The 23728-nt window shown below is 41.4% G+C and overlaps 1 protein-coding gene across 1 annotated transcript; it reads right to left on the reverse strand.

Moving 5' to 3' along the window:
* Positions 1-14772: 14772 nt before the first annotated feature.
* Positions 14773-23159, reverse strand: mtx2 (metaxin 2). The gene is made up of 10 exons (XM_032552704.1): positions 22988-23159; positions 22074-22121; positions 21954-22000; positions 21427-21499; positions 21282-21358; positions 19856-19948; positions 19742-19780; positions 19543-19668; positions 18660-18736; positions 14773-15369 (listed from the first exon to the last, which is right to left on the reverse strand). The coding sequence occupies exons 1-10, from the start codon at positions 23025-23027 to the stop codon at positions 15201-15203; spliced, it is 789 nt and encodes a 262-aa protein (XP_032408595.1). The 5' UTR covers positions 23028-23159; the 3' UTR covers positions 14773-15200.
* Between the last annotated feature and the right edge of the window lie 569 nt (positions 23160-23728).

Here is a 23728-nt window from a genome sequence, read left to right on the forward strand (position 1 = left end):
AAACCGTTCGCTGGAGATAAGCACCAGCACCTCTCCCGACCCAACTTGGGACAAGGGTGTACAGAAAATGGATGGATGGTAAGCTAGTAGCTGGTTGGGTCACACTTTGAGCTGACGTCAAGGAAAATAAACCGTTGTATACATGCAGTACTTTGCAGACCACTAGGGGGCGGCCAAAATGCAGTTATTGAATGCAAGTCAACACAACGTTCTAATATGCGTGTGTGTAGAAGGGCAGGGTTTCCTGCAGTCAGTGAAGTGTTGGGAAATCACAGAGAGCCTGTAACTTTTTCTGATTGCAGAGTCTTGTTTCTTCGGGGTGAGAAGGTTTTGTCATGTCGGACGTAAACATTCAGTGACTGCACACCTTACAGCAGGGGTCTCAAACTCCAGTCCTCGAGGGCCACAGTCCTGCAACATTTAGATGTGCCTCTGCTGCACCACACCTGAATAGAATAATTAGGTCATTAGCAAGGCTCTGGAGAATTGATCTATACAAGGAGGAGGTAATTAAGCCATTTCATTCCAGCGTTTTTCTACCTGTGGCACATCTAAAAACTGCAGGACAGCAGCCCTTGAGGACTGGAGTTTGAGACCCCTGCCTTACAGACATGGAGCCGGCAGCTGTGGGCTCAGTGTGGGCCCGCCTGGGCACTGCTTTGACAGCACAAGTCTTGCTGATCCAGTTTATGTGAATGAGATTAGACAGAAACTGGATCAGTAACAGAAAGGACATTTTGCTTCGGTTTGATCAAATTTAATAACAGAAAAAAAGGTGCACCGTATGCATGCATGAACCAGCTTACCCACTCAGCAAAATGCAATTAAAGTGAGTCAGGAAACAATCCACCTTGGCTTACTTTGTCTCAGATTCCAGATTATGAATCATCACCTAATCTGATTATTATGGTGCAAAATTACCAGCCTCCTGATAAGCAGTTTAATCTGAAACTTCACATCCACAGTCACTTCTTTAATAACTGTCTTTTTTGGACCTACTCATGTTTACAGCAGTTCTCATAATCATATAAATTCTAAAAGATACCAGATTTTGGTAACAAACAGATGACTTAATGTGACTTATATCCTATAAATCACGTTAGAGAACAACTGAAACTAGGAATATTAGGAGAAGAGATGTAAAGAGTGAAAAATGATGTAACATGATTGCAACGGTGTCCATTGAAGTCCAAAAGCGCCACATTTCCCCCGCCAATTAAAAACACACATTATTTTACCAGTTCTGCAGTAAGTAGTTCAGTAGAATAGAATAGAATAGAATAGAATAGAATAGAATAGAATAGAAGTACTTTATTCATCCCAGCAAGGAAATTACTTCGCAGTTACAGCATAGAGACAAGACAAGACAAGACAAGAGACAAGACACAATAACAACGTCCGGGTGTTGAGTCTGGAGTTTGGCTGCGGTAGAGCTGATGACGTCACAGGCCACCGCTGCATCAGCTGATGGGGGAATGTAAACAGCGATCAAAATGGCGGACGTAAACTCCCTCGGTAAATAATACGGCCGCATTCCCACAGCCAGAAGTTCAATGTCCGGACTACAAATCTGTTCCTTCACGTTAACATGACTGGGATTACACCACCTCTCACTCACATAAAGTGCAATCCCGCCACCCCTCTTCTTCCGACTCTTGGAAAAGTCCCTGTCCCCCGCACCAAGGAAAATCCAGGGACCTCCACGCTGTAGTCCGGAATAAGCGAGTGCAGCCAGGTTTCCGTGAAGCAGAAGATACTGCACTCCCAGTACTCCTTCTGGGTCCTAACCAGCGCCGTGAGTTCGTCTGTCCTATTTCCCAAAGACCAAAGAGAGTAGTTATTAAACATAAAATATTTTAACAAAACAGTCATATTTTGTAGAAAAGTGATCTGTAAAACCTTGTAGACCCAAAACTTGAAAAGGGTGTCAAACATTTGCCTCATTAAAATGAAAGCGTGCTGTTTCCAAACTTTATTTATATATATTTTTCAAATGTTTTTTTGTTGTTGATCTAAAATAAACACGAATGGATTATTAGTCACACTTTCTTAGAAAAAGCGAGCTACATTATGGCAAGTTTTGATATATATTTTCAGGAAAAGTTGCTGGATGTTCTTGATCTCACTTTCCATAAAATTGAAATGAAAGAAAAATACTTACAAAAAAGTATTTTTTGTAAGTATAAAGAACAGAAATTTTAACCTGTAGCTGTCAATTTTCATTTTAAGAAAACATAAAGTTTTAGCACAGTGGTGTTCAGTTTGTCACATCGGCTAAAATTATGACCCAAATGGATTTGAAGTCAGAAGTATTTTCTTTTACATAATCAACAAATATGCAAAACCTGAACAAATAAAATAATCAGATTTATTGTTACCTAAATAATTATCATAGAGCTGAAACTTAAAGTGATCTCCAGGTCACATATTTTTTAGGTATCAATTGGCAAAAAAATAGAATAAAATTTGGTCAATTCTGAACAATAAAATCATGATTTGCATATTTTTTTTATTTAAGATTCTTGGTGTATTTAGCCAGGTTTAATAAATAAAGTAAAAGAAGTAAAAGTCAGGGGAAAGATGCAAAAAATGCAAAAAGTGTTTATTTAAGACAAATTATTTGTGTTGTAGCAAAGCATGCCCCATGGTAAGAAGATTTGACTTTGTCTGTAGTTACATATAAAAAGTGTCCATCAACGTCAAGCGTCTGTACTGGTGTCCTGGGAAGATTTGCATCATTCTTGACTTGAAGTTATTGGACCCAAAATCATTCTAAGGACAAAACATGTCCATCTGCCTCTAAAACACCTGAAGCGCATTATTAAAACTAAACACTTTAGACACCACAGGCAAAAACCTCTGAAATAATACTTTTTCAATCATTAGGCCCGAGCAGCAAAGCGCTGCGAAGGCCTATTGTATCTGTACTGTTTATTATTATTATTATTCTTATTATTCTTCCACCCAAATGAATTGCCTTTTTGGGGGCTTTATCATATTCAAAAACTCACCAAACTTGGCGGTCGCGACTAGAAAAATTCAAAATTTTGAATTTTAAGGTTGTCACAAAAATCGCAAAAAAAATTGCTCAACGGCGGCAACTAGCAATTTTCTGTTGACACAATGTTATGAACGTACTTTATCGTAGAGACATGAAATTTGGTACACTTGTAGAGCTCACCAAAAGACTCAGAACTTACATTTAATGTTATAAGCCAACTATCACAGGAAGTCGGCCATTTTGTATTGAAAGTCCATTTTTTACCTCGATTTTGACGTTTACAGCCTTCGTATTTGATCGAACTCCTCCTAGGGATTTTGATTGATCGGCTTCAAACTTGGTCAGTCTGATCATAAGGCATGTCTGATTTAAAGTTATCAAATTGGTGAGTTTTGGAGCATGTTGAAGGGGGGTTAGCAGGGGTCAAAGTTCACCTACTCGCCATGAAACACGAAACTCTTATATTTCCTATACAAAAACACAGAGAGGGACCAAACTTTCATTGATTGATTGTCATCGGGTGTCCTAAAATACCCTGTGGTGAAATTATTTTTTTAAGTAGGCCACGCCCCATGAGAACAGGACGTGTCATGTTTTACTGTGAACGGTCGCTATCTTAGCCCTTTGACCTAATCAACATGAAACTGTGTCCAGAGACAGAAGACATGTTGGTGTGTTGAGTAATCCAACCCCGACCGGCTGCGATGAAGCAGGTGGGCGTGGCGGCGTTGCGAACGCCGTCGAATTTCGTTTGGCTCTGAATTCCACAATTTCGGGCCCAGCTGCTCCAAACTCACTAGGATGGATCCTTGTACAACCACCGACAGGAATTCATAACAAAATTTGGTGGGCGTGGCCTAATTTCTCTATAGCGACCCCTAGAGTATTTTAAATGAACAGCCCCAAGCCATGCTTAAACCTAGAATTACGAAACTTGGTACACATGTGTATCTTGTCGGGACGTACAAAAAAGTCTCTTAGAGCCATGTTCTAAACCCAACAGGAAGTCGGCCATTTTAGATTGAAGTTCATTTGACCTCGATTTTGACGTTTGCAGCCTTCGTATTTGATCGAACTCCTCCTAGGGATTTCGATTGATCGGCTTCAAACTCGGTCAGTCTGATCATAAGGCATGTCTGATTTAAAGTTATCAAATTGGTGAGTTTTGGAGCATGTTGAAGGGGGGTTAGCAAGGCTCAAAGTTCCCCTGTGATCGACTGTGTAATACAAAGGGCTTTGTCATGTGTAGGGCAATGCTGCCCTCTGGTGTCGAATTACTGAAATAATGAAACTATTTCAGTAATTTCAGTAATTCGACACCAGAGGGCAGCATTGCCCTACGGAATGACAGAGTTCAATTTTGATCGACTGTGTAATACAAAGGGCTTTGTCATGTGTAGGGCAATGCTGCCCTCTGGTGTCGAATTACTGAAATAATGAAACTATTTCAGTAATTTCAGTAATTCGACACCAGAGGGCAGCATTGCCCTACGGAATAACAGTTCAATGTTGAATTATAGAGGAAAAAATTAAATAATTTGTAATTCTAACACAAAAACTGACAGAGACACCAAAGTTTGAGTTATTGATCATCCTCGGGTGTAGAATAATATCCTTGACGACCCTATGTCATCATATTATGACGTCATCTAAGCCCCGCCCCCTCAGAACAGGAAGTGCCGTTTTTTTACTTAGAAAGCTCCGTTTATGGCTCTCTTGACCTAATCAAGATGATTCGGATGATAAACTCTGTCAATGCTCGCTGCTGGCTGAACCGTGTGGGCGTGGCCAAATGGCGAATATCAGTCCCTCGCCATATACATACGTTTGGCTCTAATTCACGCATGGATGATCCGATTGGCGCCAAAATGGATATGTATGACCTTTGTTCACCTCTAAAGAGCCCAACGGGTTTGAGATGTAATTTGACTCCACTGCGCCCCCTAAGTTAATTCATCGGCCGTATCTCCTCGACGCATCGACCGATCTGCCCCAGATTTTTGGACAGTCGTCGGGGAGCGCCGCCGAACGCATTCACGCGTGTCGCCCGGTGGACGGGCGGGGAAAACGCGCGACAGCTTCTGCGGCGGCTAGCGGGCGGCAATGCTGGAAACTGCGGCAGAGCTTCCGCGGTGGGGAGCGGGCTGCGGCTCTGGAAAACGCGCGACAGCTTCTGCGGTGGCCGGAACCCCCGCGGTGGCCAATAGGCCGGAGCGGCGCTTGCTGCGAGGGCCGCCCGAGGCTGCTTGCAGCTTTAATTTTGATTTCTTATTGGATTCAGTTACATTGAATCAACTGAATCTGAAGTTCATACCGGTTCACCTGTATCCTTTAGCTAAATGACTGGCATGCTCAAAGGATCTGAAGGACCTCTTTGTGCAAAGGCAGGACAAGGATACAAAAAGTAAAGCATACAGAAACATAAATACATTTCAAATAGACCTATAGATGGAAAGGGTTGTTGCGCAACAACCCCCCCGCCCCTTCTTTCTCTACTCTCTCACTCTCTACTTCCTCTTCTGAGAAGGGAGATGTGCTACCAGCTCTCCATCTAACGGGTTAATTGAGTTTCCTAAATCTGCTGGGATTTACCCTGTTCTGAACTGAAGTAAACTCTGCTTAAGCTGGTTTCGAGAAGCGATTCGCCTGGTTTCTGACGACCTACATCCAGGTGTCCCAACCTTCTTCCCCCTGTGAATTAGCCAGACTGAGCAGCCTGCAGCCAACTAGTTTCACAGAGCACACCTGTAAATTACAACGTGCATTTGTTATTGAACCAGGTTGGTTTTAGTGACTCGGGCGAGTCCCAAGGATGTTGTTTTACATATGGGCTACCAGCAACCTATAAAACATTTTCCACCTCTTCCTCTCCAGAATCAAACATCAGAGCTATTTTACAACCATCAAAGAACTTTAAGGTGACTCATTAATTGAATGTCCACAACATTTTTTAGATTTTCTTAATGCTAAATATTTTATTAGTACGGCATTTTTGCAAGGGTCAGTACAGCTTAATTCAGTAGCAGAAATAATCAAATAAGTAAAATCAATCAGTTCTCAGTGTCAGCACTTTAGTTCTCAGTGTCAGCACTGAGAACTAAAAAGGGAACCTTTGAGAGAGAGGGACGGAGTGTGGCGTTTCGAACCCCAGACCTGGCCTGGTGATGAAGAAGGCGTTGCAGCAGGAGGAGGAAGTTGATCAACGAAGGCAGGGATCTCTGTAGGTCTGATGAGCTTTCTTCTCCATGTAGCAACTTTAGAAAATGTGCTTTATTTTTTTATTATTATAATGTTTGAAATTTTACCAAATCCTGATTAACACTGAAGAATCCTATTTCTTTGTTGTATTTTAAGAATTTTATTATGTTACTTATTTTGATAAGCACTAGTACCTGTACTGTCACTTTAAGAGTGTCTTATGACATCAGCACTGTACTAGCTTGAGTTGGCGCTAGGCTGCCTGAGAAGAGGTAGGAACTTTTCTTTGCTTTAGGTTACGCTCACGTTTTATGAAATATATAAAATAATTGTAAGTACATGCAGCTGTGAATGTTAATTTGTTTAAATCCATACAGAGGAGTATTCTTTTTGACAAGTTAAAAACATTTTTCTTAAATGTTAGAGCAGATATTGTTATTAGTTAGTCACAGGGTTTCTCCATGTGTTTGTCTGCTAGGGGAATTCCGACTCCTGTGAATGGAAGAGCTGCATGTTAAAGGGATTTTTATTTCTATTTGTGCAGGCCTCTGCCAGCAACCTGTATTAAAGAACAACCAGCAACTCCTGTGGTCTGACTCCCTTCTTCATCTGAACACAATTGCAGCTACACCTTTTACACCATTTCAAGTTCAATGTCAAAATCACATTTATAACATCAAGGTTAACCGACTGTATAAGACCAAGTGATCAGTAAAGAACACTAATGGTATACACCGGCTACATCCGCATGGATGGTGAGGTCACACAGGACTTGGTTGCTGGCAGGAAGGAAGACACCAGTTCTTCTTCTTTGCCTTTGTTCTTTGTCTTTGCCTTTGTCTTGGTCTTTGTCTTTATCTTTATCTTCATCTTTGTCTTTGGGGTCTGAACCCAGCTGATGAGAGAAGTGCGATTGGAAGCCACATGTTGCGGGGCTGACAGGTTGGTCCCCATGCACAGGACAGTATTCGGCTCCCTGGCTCTTCTTCAGCTGCAGAGTTCTTTGTCCATCTCGATCTTGGCTCGAAGCTGCCTGGAGGATCCAACTAAAGATTCCTCTTTTGCACTCACCTTTTATAGGGTTTATCCACCCTTTGGTGCGTTTGCATTGGCTAGCACTGATGTTGTGCTTGTTTCATTGGCTGACTGCTTAGACAGATGATCTCATACCCATCACTGTCTTCAGAGACATTATGTACTGATGTCTGTGCTAATGTCTCAGGGTTGCTCAACCTCCTATGTCCATTGCCTGCACAACCCTTTGTCTGAAACGTTTACGTTGTTCAACAATCTGTTTCCAAATAAGGCGTTGATCATCTCTGCTCTCCTGTTAGTTCCCCCTTTTCCCCTAACCTTTCACCTACAATCTACCTCCAACATATCAGTGATGTTTAATTGCAGCTACACCTTTTACACCATTTCAAGTTCAATGTCAAAATCACATTTATAACTTCTTTAGCTTCTCTGATTTAGCGTTCATTTATAATTTTATAACCATAAATTATTAATTACTCTTATTATAATCTTAATGTGAGTTATTACAGATGTTTTCTGAAAAGAAAACAAGAATAATCCATGATTCTAATTATTTGATACCAAAGTTACAGATACTTGTTTTTCTTGTAAGTGTTCCCACAAATGTAAGTGTAAGTATTATTATAAGTAAACCAATATTAATATAAGTATTTTACGTAGAATCTTATCCAATTACTCAAAATGTTTAGATTTCATTCTTTAAAACGTTCATACTCTAAAATAAGAAATAGTCTAAACTATTCTTATACATCTGCAGGCTGGAAACTTACTTCCTCTTTTTCCAGGAAACCTGCTCTTCCTGTCTCATGACTCTCTCTGACTGACTGTGATTTCTTGTGATTACATAGAAAAAAGGAATAGAATTAAAGCAAAGTTTGCAGGAGACAAAAACAACACACACACAACCAGATTGATTTTATTGACATTTAAGTCTATTGCTGGGCCTAGATGTCACTTGACACTAGGAGGGCCGAAGGTAGTCCACTTAGACAACACTCCTATTCAGTCTAGAGATTGTCCAAATGGCCTAAGTACCCTTAAGTACCCTTAAGTACCCTGGTAATGGCCTCAACGCATCTCACAGTTGCACAATTGGCTGAAGGTAGTCCATTGTGACATATACCTATTCAGTCTGGAGATAGTCCAACTGGCCCCCAACATGGACTATTCACATCCCTACCTTCTGGCCTGACGGTCAACGACCACATGTACAATAGAACAATAGAAGAATAGAAGAATGGATGAATGGAGGCTAATTTGAGCCATCAGAGTCGTCAGTTTGGACAGGGTCTTGTGGCCCTGTTTCAGCCAGTCTGGGGAGAAATCGAAAACCTGGCCCTCCTAGTGATTCATTTTAAAAATAGCTTTATTTATTATTACTATTAAACTTAAATCTCCAGCATGGGGAAGTGGGATGAGCTCGGGTTTTCTTGACAGGGTTTACTGTCCTAATTTTTCTTGTGAATATTACCAGATCTGAGAAACCATTAAAAAATAAAAGCACCTCTAAACTGTCGAGAGTTGCTTTCTGATGCCCTCAGGTGGTGGATGTGTTGAATTACAAGCAGTAGTCTGACGGTATCAGACAACAACTTCGTAGCATTTCTAACATACTGCACAAACTGAGAAACGTAGAACTTTATACACTGCTCAAAAAAATAAAGGGAACACTTAAACAGGTGTTTAACACTTAAAGTGTTCCCTTTATTATTTTGAGCAGTATATAAAAAAAAATAAATAAATTTCCTTCTCACCCACCGCGGATGGTTCTTATCCTCTGAGCTCGGGTCCTCTACCAGAGGCCTGGGAGCTTGAGGGTCCTGCGCAGTATCTTGGCTGTGCCAAGGACTGCACATTTCTGGACTGAGATGTCTGATGTTGTTCCTGGGATCTGTTGTAGCCATTGGTCCAGTTTGGGGGTGACTGCCCCGAGGGCCCCGATGACCACAGGCACCACTGTGGTCTTCACCTTCCAGGCCCTCTCCAGTTCCTCCCTGAGGCCCTGGTATTTCTCTAGTTTCTCGTGCTCCTTTGTCCTGATGTTGCAGTCGCTTGGTATTGCTACATCTACCACAACGGCTTTCCTCTGTTGTTTATCCACTACGACAATGTCTGGTTGGTTCGCCATTACCATTTTGTCTGTCTGGATCTGGAAGTCCCACAGGATCTTAGCTCTGGCATTCTCCGCCACCTTTGGGGGTGTTTCCCACTTTGATCTCGGGGTTTCCAGTCCATATTCTGCACAGATGTTTCTGTACACTATGCCTGCAACTTGGTTATGTCGTTCCATGTACGCTTTCCCTGCCAGTAATGGATCTGTTGGAATATATATATATATATACAGTACAGACCAAAAGTTCGGACACACCTTTTAATTCAATGAGTTTCCTTTATTTTCATGACTATTGACATTGTAGATTCACACTGAAGGCATCAAAACTATGAATAACACGTGGAAATATGTACTAAACAAAAAAAGTGTAAAACAACTGAAAATAGCCCTTATATTCTAGATTCTTCAAAGTAGCAACCTTTTGCTGTGATTACTGCTTTGCACACACTCTGCATTTTCTTGATGAGCTTCAAGAGGTAGTCACCTGAAATGGTTTTCACTTCATAGGTGTGCCCTGTCAGGTTAATAAGTGGGATTTCTTGCCTTATAAATAGTCATGAAAATAAAGAAAACCCATTGAATTAGAAGGTGTGTCCAAACTTTTGGTCTGTACTGTATATATATAACCCCCACACACCTTCCAGGACCCTGCTGAGGATGTAGAGCTGGTCCAGTCTTCCATGACCAGGACGAAAACCACACTGCTCTGCCTGAATCCGAGGTTCGACTATTCGACGGACCCTCCTCTCCAGGACTCCTGAATAGACCTTGCCAGGGAGGCTTAAGAGTGTGACCCCTCTGTAATTGGAGCACACCCTTCGCCCCCCTTTTTGAACAGGAGGACCACCACCCCGGCCTGCCAATCCAGGGGAACTGCCCCCGATGTCAATGCAATATTGCAGTCGTGTCAGCCAACACAAACCTACAACATCCAGAGCTTTAAGGAACTCCGAGCAAATCTCATCCACCCCCGGGGCCCTTCCACCGAGGAGCTCTTTCCCCAGACATTTTAGAGCTCGACCCAGAGTCCCCAGGTTCAGCTTCCTCAATGGAAGGGATGTTGGTGGGGTTGAGGAGGTCCTTGAAGTATTCTGTCCACCGGCTCACAACGTCCCCAGTCGAGGTCAGCAGCACAACATCCCCACTATAAACAGTGTTGGTGCTGTACTGCTTCCTCCTCCTGAGACGCAGGATGGTGGACCAGAATCGCTTGGAAGCTGTGTGGGAAGTCTTTCTCCAATGGCCTCTCCACACTCCTCCCAAGCCCGAGTTTTTTCCTCAGCAACCACCCGAGCCGCATGCCGTTATAGCTCCCAGGATCACAAGGACACTCAAACCCCTCCACCACGATAAGGTGGCATATATATATGTAACCGGATCCTTTCTGTGTTGTGCCAGTTTTATTGAGTAATCAGGCCGTGACACGGTTTGTCTTTAAAAAGAATGGTTTCTTGATTTATTCTGATAAGAACAACATACAGAAAACAATCGCGTTATAGGCTGCCTGCTAGAAGTTTTGTCCCGCAGGACAACATGACAAAAGGGGTGAGGACCATGTCTCACAACTTTTAAATAAGCAAAATAATTTTTTACAACATATTTTATACAACATACCTGACGAGAACAACATACAGAAAACAACCGTGTTAAAGGCTGCCCACTCCAAGTCCTACACAAAACAGAAGTACATGACAAAAATTAACTTAATAGATCTATAAATAAACTGGGTGTATTTAGATGAAAAATAAACAGTACACACCTCCCCCGCAGGCAACATGACAAAAGGGGTGGGCCTAAGGTGCGCAAACAATTTAAAGACAATACCAGAGAAGAAGAAATAAAAAGGAGGGGCTTCTGCTCTTAAAGTAACACGGTTAAAACAATGACAGTTTTTTTAGAGGTGTTTCAGTCAGGTAAGAAACAAAACAAGTACCGTAACCAAAAAAAAGGGCATTTTGTGTAATTATAACAAAAGAGAAATACAACCAGGTTACATATATATATGCTGACTCCATCATTAGATTTTGTTTAGTTTTCTTATGGTAAATTGTAAGTGAAACTATAAAGCCTTGCTGACACCTAGTGGACATTATTCACATATTTAATTTGGTCAGTTGAGGACAGTGTCATCGACTGTCCTTCAGACACGTTTGTCCCTTGGACCCTATTTGTCTGTAAGTTCATTTTATTAATTGTTATTTCAGTATTGTGTCATATTTCATAAGAAAAGTCCTATGTTCCCCAACCAAAATTCAAAGCTCCATCGTCAGCTAATTAGTAATAATTGGGAGTCATTTGTTTGCTGTAGTCTAGTTATTTTCTTTATTTTGTATGTGGTTGATATATACTTTTGTGTTTTCTTACTTTTTCACAAAACAAACCAGAAAAGAGTTGCAAAATAAAACAAGAAAACTATCAAGGATTGGATTATTTTCAACTCAGGTGTTAGATAGTTGTCTAGCTTTGTAAGAGCGACACATCGTGAGGGCAGCATTATATATATATATATATATATATATACACTGCTCAAAAAAATAAAGGGAACACTTAAACAACACAATATAACTCCAAGTAAATCAAACTTCTGTGAAATCAAACTGTCCACTTAGGAAGCAACACTGATTGACAATTTCACCTGCTGTTGTGCAAATGGAATAGACAACAGGTGGAAATTATTGGCAATTAGCAAGACACACTCAATAAAGGAGTGGTTCTGCAGTTGGGACCACAGACCACTTCTCAGTACCTATGCTGTCTGGCTGATGTTTTGGTCAGTTTTGAATGTTGGTGGTGCTTTCACACTCGTGGTAGCATGAGACGGACTCCACAACCCACACAAGTGGCTCAGGTAGTGCAGCTCATCCAGGATGGCACATCAATGCAAGCTGTGGCAAGAAGGTTTGCTGTGTCTGTCAGCGTAGTGTCCAGAGGCTGGAGGCGCTACCAGGAGACAGGCCAGTACACCAGGAGACGTGGAGGAGGCCATAGGAGGGCAACAACCCAGCAGCAGGACCGCTACCTCCGCCTTTGTGCAAGAAGGAACAGGAGGAGCACTGCCAGAGCCCTGCAAAATGACCTCCAGCAGGCCACAAATGTGCATGTGTCTGCACAAACGGTTAGAAACCGACTCCATGAGGATGGTATGAGGGCCCGACGTCCACAGATGGGGGTTGTGCTCACAGCCCAACACCGTGCAGGATGCTTGGCATTTGCCAGAGAACACCAGGATTGGCAAATTCGCCACTGGCGCCTTGTGCTCTTCACAGATGAAAGCAGGTTCACACTGAGCACATGTGACAGATGTGACAGAGTCTGGAGACGCCGTGGAGAGCGGTCTGCTGCCTGCAACATCCTTCAGCATGACCGGTTTGGCAGTGGGTCAGTAATGGTGTGGGGTGGCATTTCTTTGGAGGGCCGCACAGCCCTCCATGTGCTCGCCAGAGGTAGCCTGACTGCCATTAGGTACCGAGATGACCCCTTGTGAGACCATGTGCTGGTGCGGTTGGCCCTGGGTTCCTCCTAATGCAGGACAATGCTAGACCTCATGTGGCTGGAGTGTGTCAGCAGTTCCTGCAAGATGAAGGCATTGAAGCTATGGACTGGCCAGCCCGTTCCCCAGACCTGAATCCGATTGAGCACATCTGGGACATCATGTCTCGCTCCATCCACCAACGTCATGTTGCACCACAGACTGTCCAGGAGTTGGTGGATGCTTTAGTCCAGGTCTGGGAGGAGATCCCTCAGGAGACCATCCACCACCTCATCAGGAGCATGCCCAGGCGTTGTAGGGAGGTCATACAGGCACGTGGAGGCCACACACAATACTGAGCCTCATTTTGACTTGACAATGAACTCCAACAGTAGTATGACTCTGCCATGTTTGCAGATCTAGGCAGATTTTTTTCATATTGAATTAAAATATTTGTTCCTCCCCAGAGCAATTTCTAAGTCTTGCCAGAGATCCTCAATGAAGTTCATTAAATTATCCAGGTTCCAAACAGATGTGAAACATTAATAACGGCATGCTGCGTTTGTCACATTAAAACAGAAAAATGAAGTATTTTGAAACCTGTTAATGCAGCTATGCTGTTGGTTACTTCAATGACGAGAGATGGTCTGGTGCAGTGTTGTATAAAGTACTGAAATCTCAGAGTCAAGTAAAAGTACAAGTACCTCTCCAAAATACGACTTTGGTAAAAGTCGAAGTCACTGACTGAAATGTTACTTGAGTAAAAGTCTTAAAGTATCTGAAACGTCTTGTACTTAAGTATGGAAATTACTGTAAAAATGGATGTACTCAAGTAATGTAATGAAAAGTACAAGTAAAAAGTAAAACAAGGCAAGTTTGAATGACATTTCTTATATTTTGGTAAACTTGTCAAATAAACGTAAAATAATGTACCCAACCAAGTGCAGGCAAAATGAAACCTGCTAATAAAGTGTTCCAGTTTTAAAGAGTAGCACATGTTAATGGTTTGTGGTTTTGAACTTGCATGCCTTTCCTATATTCGTTAAATTTAGTCTAAATTGCTATCGCTATGGCTTCTGTCCCCCATTGAACTAGGGTGACCAGACGTCCTCTTTTTCCCGGACATGTCCTACTTTTCAGACCTAAAAAGATGTCCGGGGGGAATTTAAAAATTGTCCGGGATTTTGGTCAACTGCCTCAAACACATTACATAGCTTACAGTGCATTATAGGGCACGGCGCTGCGTGTCACGTAATCCCTGAGCCGCGTCAGTGCGGGCAGCACTCTTCTCTGTTCGTCCCTCCCACCCACCGGCTGTAAGGTGTTCTGATTTCCCCAACAATGGGAGAAGCGAAACAGGTGTATCCTGTTGGAGGTGATGAACAAGCCCAGGCAAGCAGGCTACGGACTTTGTTCGGTAGCCTACTTGCTAATCAGTAGGTGGGGTCAAAACACTTTGTTTCTCTCTCTCGCTTTTTTGTAACGAGTAACTAAACCACACATTGAAAATGTATCGGAGTAAAAGTACGCAATTGAGTTCGGAAATATAGTGAAGTAAAAGTGAAAGTCATCAAAAATTTTCATACACGAGGAAAGTATGAAGTACTCCAAAATATACTTAAGTACAGTAGTGAAGTATTTTTACTTCGTTACTATACAACACTGGTCTGGTGGATGTGCCTCTGCTGACCTCCAGTTGTGCTGCATTTGGTTGGTGTGGCTCATAACTCATCATGTCCTGGAGGTTCAGAGGTCAAACCGGTGACCTCACAGGAAATGTGAAAGACGGTGAACTGTGGGACGGCTGGAAGCAATGGGACCTTACCAATGGGCTTCATGCAGCCTGGAGGCAGGAACACATTCAAGTGTAGCAGCTGCTTCCAGACGCTCAGAAACAGACGGAATCTATAAGGTTTTCTCCTCTGAAACGACGAGAAAAAACTTCAACCAATAATCTTCAAGGTTCACACTCGGCTTTTATTGGGAACGAAGATAAAACTACTTAGCTTAATGTCTTATGTAGGCACTTCACATCAACAAATGCAAAACAGTGTGGAGCTCCTTCATTAGTATGTTCCTGTGATTTTGTACAGCAGCAGCTCAAAAACTGCCTAACAGGGAAATAAACTCGTACCATTTGACCTCTGGGGTCAAGTGTAGTTCTTTCCTCTGAAACTCGGTCATGTTGCATAGCTGTAACCCCGACCCTGCTGTTCAAAGTGTGTAACTGGAAATACTCAAAAAAAAAATTCAAATGTACAAGCATGGACCTAAGAGGAGAAGCGAGCAGCACAGACATTGGTGTGGCAGTTGCTACGGCGCAGGGAATGAGAGAAGAAGACGCAGAATGTACAAGACAAGTCGGCAGAGAGAGCGGTGTTTGTTTAGTCCTTCATAAGCTTTTTGTCGTCGAAGTAGATCTGCTCGATGCGCCTGCAAAAGGACAGCAGGTTGCTGTAGCTCTTGACCCTCTCTGCCAGCTCGGTGCTGGTGAGTCTGGTGGTGAGGATGGTGAAGAGGTGGCCGAACACCAGCGCGTCCAGCTCCGTCGCCCTGCAGCACACAGCAAAGCTGCTTAATCAAAACGGCCTGGCCAATCAGGAATTCACATTCCTGATTAAGTTTTGTTTCTTTACATTTTAACATCCCAACTCTGCTTCCTTCAGTTTAGTTCAAAAATGCTTTATTGAGCTCAATTAAGTCATCTTAGTATCTTCAAAAATCATCATTGGGCTGGAAAGGAGCCTCTGACTGAAGACGTCAGGCGAATTTGACTGTGAAATTGCAGAATTTGGAATTAATAAATAAAATTCAATCAATTTTCAATAAATTGTGTTGGTGGTGGTCTTCTGGATGTCTTTACTGTATTTCACAAAAACTGCAATAGAAACACTTGTTTCACAACAGGACTTGCATGATCAAACCGCCGGCCGTTACTACTGATGAAGAAGACGACAGGAAGTGGTAGGATGACGGTTCGGAACAAACAGACTTATTCATGTGTGATTTTTAATTGTGTTTCTTATTTAATGGAAACACCAATTTTGCAAAATTGTGGTTTTTTTCCACATTATCAGAATATCAAGAAAGTTTGTAATGGAAACGCAGCAACTGATGCTGTCATTAGCTTCTTTAGCTAACAGCTAAAATAAACAAACAGGCAGCACAGAAGATATTTCCTGAAGATAACTTGTCCTGAATGATGGCATCAGAAGTTAGCAAGTGCTGCTAATTGGCCTCCTTTGTTTTTCCCACTTCTCTCTGCCTCATCGTTTTTTAGAAAGTCGGGCAGAGACAGGCTTAAGTCAGGGATAACCACTCTGTTAGATGGAAGAGATGCTTTGAGGATGCTAATCAACTGCTAAATAAAAAAGAAACAGCTTGTTGCCATGGTTGCACACCATAAGGGTAAAAAAGTATAAAAGGAGCAAAAATCCTTCCATCTGCTCTAAGCAAATGAGAGCCGCCATAAGAGAAAAGCTCCAGCATGACTGCACAGATCTAGAATTTATCTTATTGGGATTTTTGTAACAGACCCACAATGAGTGCAGGGTTTCCCCCAGAAGATTTGCTAAGCCCGGTGGTCGGGGTGATGAGGCGGTCCACCACCAGTCCATTGGTGGTCCACCGTGTTTTTGTATTAAAAGATGTTATGTTGACAGGAAATGTAAAAATATTACTGGGTAATTAGATGTTACGGGAAAGTATCGTGAGTGAAACGCTATTTAAACCCACAACTATAGAATCTTAAAAACAACTAATCAAAAAATACAGTTAAAATGAATATCAGGGCGTGCCGTGGTGGCGTAGGGGTTAGCGCGACCCACATTTGGAGGCCTCAAGTCCTCGACGCGGCTGTCGCGGGTTCGACTCCCGGACCCGGCGACATTTACCGCATGTCTTCCCCCCTCTCCCTCCCCCTTTCCTGTCAGCCTACTTCATGAAAAGGGACTCTAGAGCCCACAAAAAGACCCCCTGGAGGGGTTACAAAAAAAAAAAAAAAAAAAAAAAATGAATATCAGTTATTTGCACTTCTGTTTAATCAAATTAAGTCAGCAGCTCCATAATCCCCCATTTATGGGGCTTCAAGGCCCCATAAATGCTAATATTTTAACACAGACCACAGATATATACAGTAAATGTAACATTTGTTTATTGAAATGATCAATGCGGCTAAATTTTTATTTTAAATGGTTTCAGCAAAGAATTTAAATTGTTTAACATTTAAATGTAAGATTTTAAGGAGCTGATAAGTTTACTTTGTAAAGGTTCAGAGAACAATATTCATAGTTAGATTGTTTTGTTACCATAGTAATAATCTGATGCTATGAGTTTAATCTTTGAAATTGAGCTCTGTTTGTTCACAAATACAAATTAGTAAACTGCAATTATACCTTATTGCTTTTTAGGTTGGCCAGTTAAACTACTCCACCTCTCCCAGATTTCACTAAATCTAACAGAGAAGCTGTTAGAGGTGCTGATATTTTTATCAGCAAGAGATGCCCCTAAGTCAAATTCTGCTCAAGGCCTCATACAGCCTGGTTTGATGCTTCATGTAACCTGAAAAATAATAATAGAAATAATATAAAACCAGAGTGATGCGTCACTACGAGTCAAGCGTGAAAATTCCTCACCGGGCTGAACCTGCATGATGAGGTTAGAGCTGGTTTGTTAATCACTAATGCACCGGCCAACCAAGACTTCATATATAAACTTTATAGGGAAGACAGGGTCAAACACTGGGCAGTGTGTTGAGATGAAAAAGCCGCATAATTCTTTGTACAATCTCACCGCTCCTTCAAAGCGCTCCTTTGAAAGAAAGTTATTCCTGAGGTTCACAAAACGTGGTGGGTTTTAAACTCTTACTTTGATGGAGAGTTCTGCAAAGAGACATAATTCATAACCCTGGATATTTACATATCCAGCTTTCACTCAAACTGTGTTCAGTTTGAGTGAAAGGAGGCGCGAGCGATTCCCGTTGAGGTAAACTAAAGGACTAAAGCAGTGACAGCGAGGCAATGCGCAGAGGCTTCGGTGTGATTGGTCTGCTCTGCCGGCTTTAAATGCATAAAGTATAAACCTATCTTCAATAAACCTATATTTCAGGAAGAAATATGCTCCGCCAGTGAAATGCTCAGAGCAACAGAGAAGCTTGCAATCCGACTTGATTAAAAATAAAAAAATAAAGCAATTTTTGTTTTTTCCTTATTTTCCTAAAAATAAAAACAAGCAATGCTTAGCCTCACGGGGGGGGGGGGCTAGTAAAGCATGGTGGGCCGCCAGGCTTATAATACACTGGGGGAAACCCTGAAGTGGTTAATAATGAAATTTGAAAAGTGCAGCATATGTACCGTACATATTCAAGCCCAATGAAACCAGTTGCTTTAAACTGAAATAGAGAAAATGGCTCAACTTTAGCCCTACCAGAACCTCACCTTCCATTTGAACCATTAAATCTGGTAAAGAGAACAGTCAGGAAAATCTGCTTTCACATTGTTATTTATAAAAAATGAAAGTAAAACCTATCCTTTATAATGCACTTCATACTTGTGTGCTCCTTTGTGTTGGTGTTTCGGTAGTTTCAATCATTTAAATGTTACATATTGCTGATGCTCCTGTTAAGGAAACAAATACAAAAATGATGGAACAACAACAAAATTACTTTCAAATAGTTTCACTAATAAATTTAGCCAACTTATTTTTGATCTTTCTCAAGTTTAATATTATGGATTTTGAAGATCATTGAACAATTTTCAATGGAGCAAGCTTGCTCAGATGTAATGCTGAGGTTTATCCACCAGGTGGTGCTCAAACATGTTTGTGCTCAGCAGACTGATACCTACTGTTTGTTGAAGAAGTATGGCTGAGTGCCCAGTCTCTGAGACAGAGCCTGACAGCACTGGTTCACATCTTCATAGACCTAAAACACATAGAAATAGCAGATGTCTGATTTTCAGGTAGATATTTCCCCTGCCAGAAGTGTTCACACGTCTTTAACTTTTTCACATTTTCTCTCGCATCACAACCAAAGTTTTATTTTATTCCAGTTTAGTCTGATAGATCCAAAGTGCTGCTAGCAACTTTTCACCCATAACTAATTTAATTGAGCACTGTGAACAGTTTCTAAGTTTTCCCACAGATTTTCCATCTGGTTTTTGTAGGTCTATGTTCTGTGACAGAACATAGGCCAAGTTCTGGTTCACGAGAGCTTGACCTGTCGCAGAAAGCAATAAATCAATGAATCACCTGGTAGATTAAAACGAGCTCGATCATTTCCATTTGCATGATTTATTGATTTTCTCTTTCTGCTGAAACTGCTCTTCAGTCTGGTGTTTTGGGATCGCTTTTTTAAAGGACAATTTTGTTTACAGAGACATCATTTGTTTAATTTATTGTTTCTGTTGTTTTATTTACTTATATTTAAAATGTCTTCCAGTTCAAGTGTTAAATGTTCATCAGAATTTATGTTACCTGAAAATGTTCTCAAACAGCAATATTATTGTTTAACATTGACAGGCCTACACTGAACCTCAGACATGATCAGTCTGGGTGTACTGGAGTGCCTGGCAGCTTGCTGCTGTAATGTGATGAGATGCAGACGGCAGTTATTATAAGCCAAACATTACAAGATGCATAAAGTCAATATGAAGCAGGTTAGCTTCAATAAAGAACTGAGCTTCATGTTAAAACATTTTGAAATCTGATCAGGCTTCAGCCCGTCTGAACCTGCTCTAGCGTCTTCCCTCCCCAGCCGATGGCGTTCATCTTCCTGCGCACCTCCCACTGCTTCTGGTAGGCCAGGATGTTCCCGAGAGGCCAGGAGTACGGGCTGCTGTACCTGGGCCGAGAAATCTGCACACAATGGAGATGGCTAAGAGAGATTCATGCTTTTGGTTCTGACATCTGAGGAAGGAGGAAGACGGACCTCGGCTGCCGTGGCGTCGTCGCACCACTGGACGAACAGCTGCAGAGAGGAGACAAAAGCTGGGTGAGAATCTGCTGCAGCGCTGAAGCATCAGCGTGTGGGTCTGACAGTTACCTCAGAAGTAAGCAGCATGTTGTACACCAGCTCCATGTACGCTTTCATCTCGGCTCGCTGGACGTCGTCCAAGCTGTCGCTCAGTGAGTGGCCCTGGAAACCACAAACGCATCACTCCTTGTCACCTGAGGAAGATGCACCCTGCCAAAGCTCAACGACCTTCATAAACATTGAAAGATTTGGGTTTTATCTAGGGATGCTCCAATCAGGTTTTTTGCTGCCGATTCTGATACCGATCACCAATGAGGGCCGATCACTGATCACTGCCGATCACCTGGATTGGCTGTTAATTTTTCGCTTTCGGTATAAATGCTACTCTGTGATCTGGAAAAATAGAAAAATAATTTATTGGCAAAATAATGTATTTATCTCTCAATAAATTCACCTAATATAGACATAAAACATGCAAAATACTTTGCAGCACAATAAAGCAGCTATTCAGTCAAAGGGACAACTGAAAAACCTGCAATCAGTAAAACAATAAGGCTCTTAACAGCCTAAATTTTATACAAGTCAAATACATCTTACAACACTGCGTATATGAAATGTCAAATAAAAAAGGAAACATTAATTTAAAGTTAAATGCAGGTTGCATCACAATGAACAATCCTGAGTTACTAAATCCAAACTTCCAGATAGCATGGCTAGCTGATTAATGCTGGTTCTGATTGGTTGTTTCTGACCGAGCTGAGTAATTCTGCATAACAAGAGGAGGCAGAGGAGATTGATTATTTTCCCCAGAGATTAACTGTCTTATGTTAGGACATAGCAAAAATGTTATTAAAATCTTATTTGTTTAAGTTACAAGGTGCAGCTTTAAGCAAACGTTCAATGTGAGAGTTCACTGCTGGGTGGAGCAGAAACGGTGCTACGTCTGTGAAATATTACTACCAGTAGCGTGGCGTGGCAGTCCAACAGCAAGAGCAGAACCAACATCTTCCACTGCCATCCCGAAGACTTTAATTATTTATCGGGTTATCTGTTAAGCTTTCTGACCGTCACGCTCATTCGGGTGTTAGTTGTGCGCTGCTTTAATGTGATCGCTCCAGATGTCTTTTTTTCTTGCTGTGAGCCTTGATATTATCATACTATATCGAGTATGTTTGTTTTTTAAATGTCATATTAGACTCGTTGTGTTGATACATTTTGACATGCTTCACCACCGAGGTATTTTTCCATCAAAACACGAAAACTTCCCCATTATCTCTGAGCGTTGAAGTTCCTCACCACACTGTTTAGGATTTGTTGCTGTGTGCTTGCACAGTGTGAGGCAAAGAGGAGATAAGCTGCACAAGAAGTGACCTACAGGTGATCGTTTTTTTGTGATTGGCAACAAGAGAGAGTGATCGGCAATCACAAATCATACACCTTTTCACGGAAATGGGCCGATTATGATCGGTGGCCGATTGATCTCTAATTTTATCACCTTGGCTTTAGTGAACTGCACAATCGGTCCCAGTTCAGACACCACCTGGTTCCCCACGTGGATGAAGGGGATTTTTCCTATGGAGAGAACAAATATCAGGAATGTCGGCTTGGAATGGCAGGATGCCTGTGGTGGGTGTACTGACCAGACGGTGACATGTACTCAGCGTTGTATCTGCAGACCACCTGAACTGGCAGACCACACATCCGGAGATAGGCCTGCATGTGAAAAGGCAGAGAAGTCAAAACTCCTTCCCTGGCTTGGAAAAGGCGAAGCTAGAGCTGCACAACATGTGGAAAACAACGAGGGTTTCTGCAATATCAGTGTGTTTAATGTGGGAAATGTACAACACTACTGGGAGAGATTCTTTAATAGTACAGCACACTGTGTACTAGTAAAGACCGGGGTGCACTGACTGGTTTTCTGGTCAACCACAATCTTTAAAAAGCTTCACTTAGTTCAAAACCAATTGTTTTTTGAAAAGTCGCAAAATATAAAATTGCTAAGTTGGCAACAGTGACAACAGTGACAGTGACAACTATAGCCTTTTGTTTTGCTGTTAAAGGATTTTTTGGCTCTAGTGGCCTTTGACTGGGCTGCATTGCACGTATTTATAAATGTAGAGGTTTCACAAAATGTCTGCAGAGAAAAATCCAGAAATCAAGCTTTTACCTGAACAGAAAGAGACGAGGCGTGGTCTGAGAGCAGGATCTGATGGTCTGCAGCAGAGAAATGCTTTAACATTAGGAGACATTCAGCCAAAAAAAATTTTCTGCAGATCCTCCAACTTACCCTTTAGCGGTTGGTACAAGGTTGCATTCTCAGGCCAAGGCTCTGCAGCTGTTGATCAAAAACAAGCAGATTTTTCTTCTTCACACCAACTTTAAGTGGAATCTGTCTAACAGAAACTGTTTAACATTTTTATTCTAAAATCTACTAGGTCAAAATTCAAGCACTGGAATATCCCCTGCTCCGTTAGCTACAAAGCCCAGAGTATTACCCCTCACCACTCTGCTTGACCACTTTGTCACATGATCAGATCATCCAGAAAACTGATATCTGATGCAATAAAATCTTGTTTTCAAGACTAATTCAAACTATAAGATGTATTTTGTTAAGCACGTATTTTGGTGCAAAGCAGTTATTTTAGTGATACAATTGAAAACTCTTAGGTTACTTTTAGGTTAACATGTTAACTACAGAGTCTGCAATTGAAGAGTCAGGTGATGACAGGTGACAACAAAACAAGAGCTTCAGAACAAGACAAGAGCTTCAGCTCTTGTTTTGTTGTTCATCACCTTAGGTGAACTCCGGTATTTTCTACCTGGGATTAAACTGTCTAGCTGCATATAGGTGGGTTTACAACTCACGTCTTTCTTCTCTGATACTTTCTTTAAGCTGCACACCTCTAAATACACTTACTCCTTTCTTTTTAAAGGCCTTAGCTTATATTAAGTTGATGAAATGTTTCAATTGGTGGATTCTTGCTGCTTTATAGCCTGCCAAATTTAACTGAAAGCAATACCCTTTGGGGCAGTTTTTTAATTTTTTTTTAATAACGTTTGTGTTAAATGTTTTGATGGGCTTACTTGTACAGGACAAAACCTACAATTGACGCCTATGGAATCCTGGTTAGCCTGGCTGAGCTAGCTGGCTAATGATAGCTAAAAACGGCTCGCTATTGAGGAACTAGGTCACCGCATTACCTGCCATTTGCGACACGAAAGCCTCCGCCGCCAGCGACATGTTGCAGTACTCTTTCTGTAACTGCAACCAGAGCTAAGAACAGTTCTGCTGCATGTAAGGTTAAAGACAAGTATTGTGAAGTCCTGCAACCTTCCGTCTGTGATTAACGTCCCCCAAGAAACTAAGCTACTCCGATGTTATGTTCCACTTTTCGCTAAGCCTAGCGTTCCTACTTCACGTTCTTTCAGCCTCAAAATTAGAATTTTACACTTTACATCTGGAGGTCAGTTTTTGTATTTTACTACAAACATGCACTGCAAATATACTTTACAGTACATGTACTATCCTTGCTTTTACCATGACATTCATATTCAAATATGTTTTTCTTTAATATCCCTAGCGAAAAAAATACTTTAGTATATTTCAAATATACTTACATTTGTGTAAGTACATTTTAAGTATACTAAGTATTAAGGGTACTACCTATAAATATATACAAAGTATATTAAAAGTATGCTTGTACCAATTTTGACATTATAGCTTTAAGCACACTTAAATACAGTATATGCTCAAAATTGAATTTTTTAAAATTCACTTAAAATTCACTTAACGATTACTTTGAATGATTAATTTTAGTATGTTTTAAATTACATTCGAATGTATACTTTAGACTAATAAAGTATGTGTGGAAGTCAGCAGAAAAAGACAAAAAAGTAATTTGAGTGTTGATTTATTCTCAATGTCTTCCAACCAAAACCAAA

This window comes from Xiphophorus hellerii, chromosome 22 (genome assembly GCF_003331165.1).
Source record: "Xiphophorus hellerii strain 12219 chromosome 22, Xiphophorus_hellerii-4.1, whole genome shotgun sequence".
Lineage (NCBI taxonomy): Eukaryota > Metazoa > Chordata > Actinopteri > Cyprinodontiformes > Poeciliidae > Xiphophorus > Xiphophorus hellerii.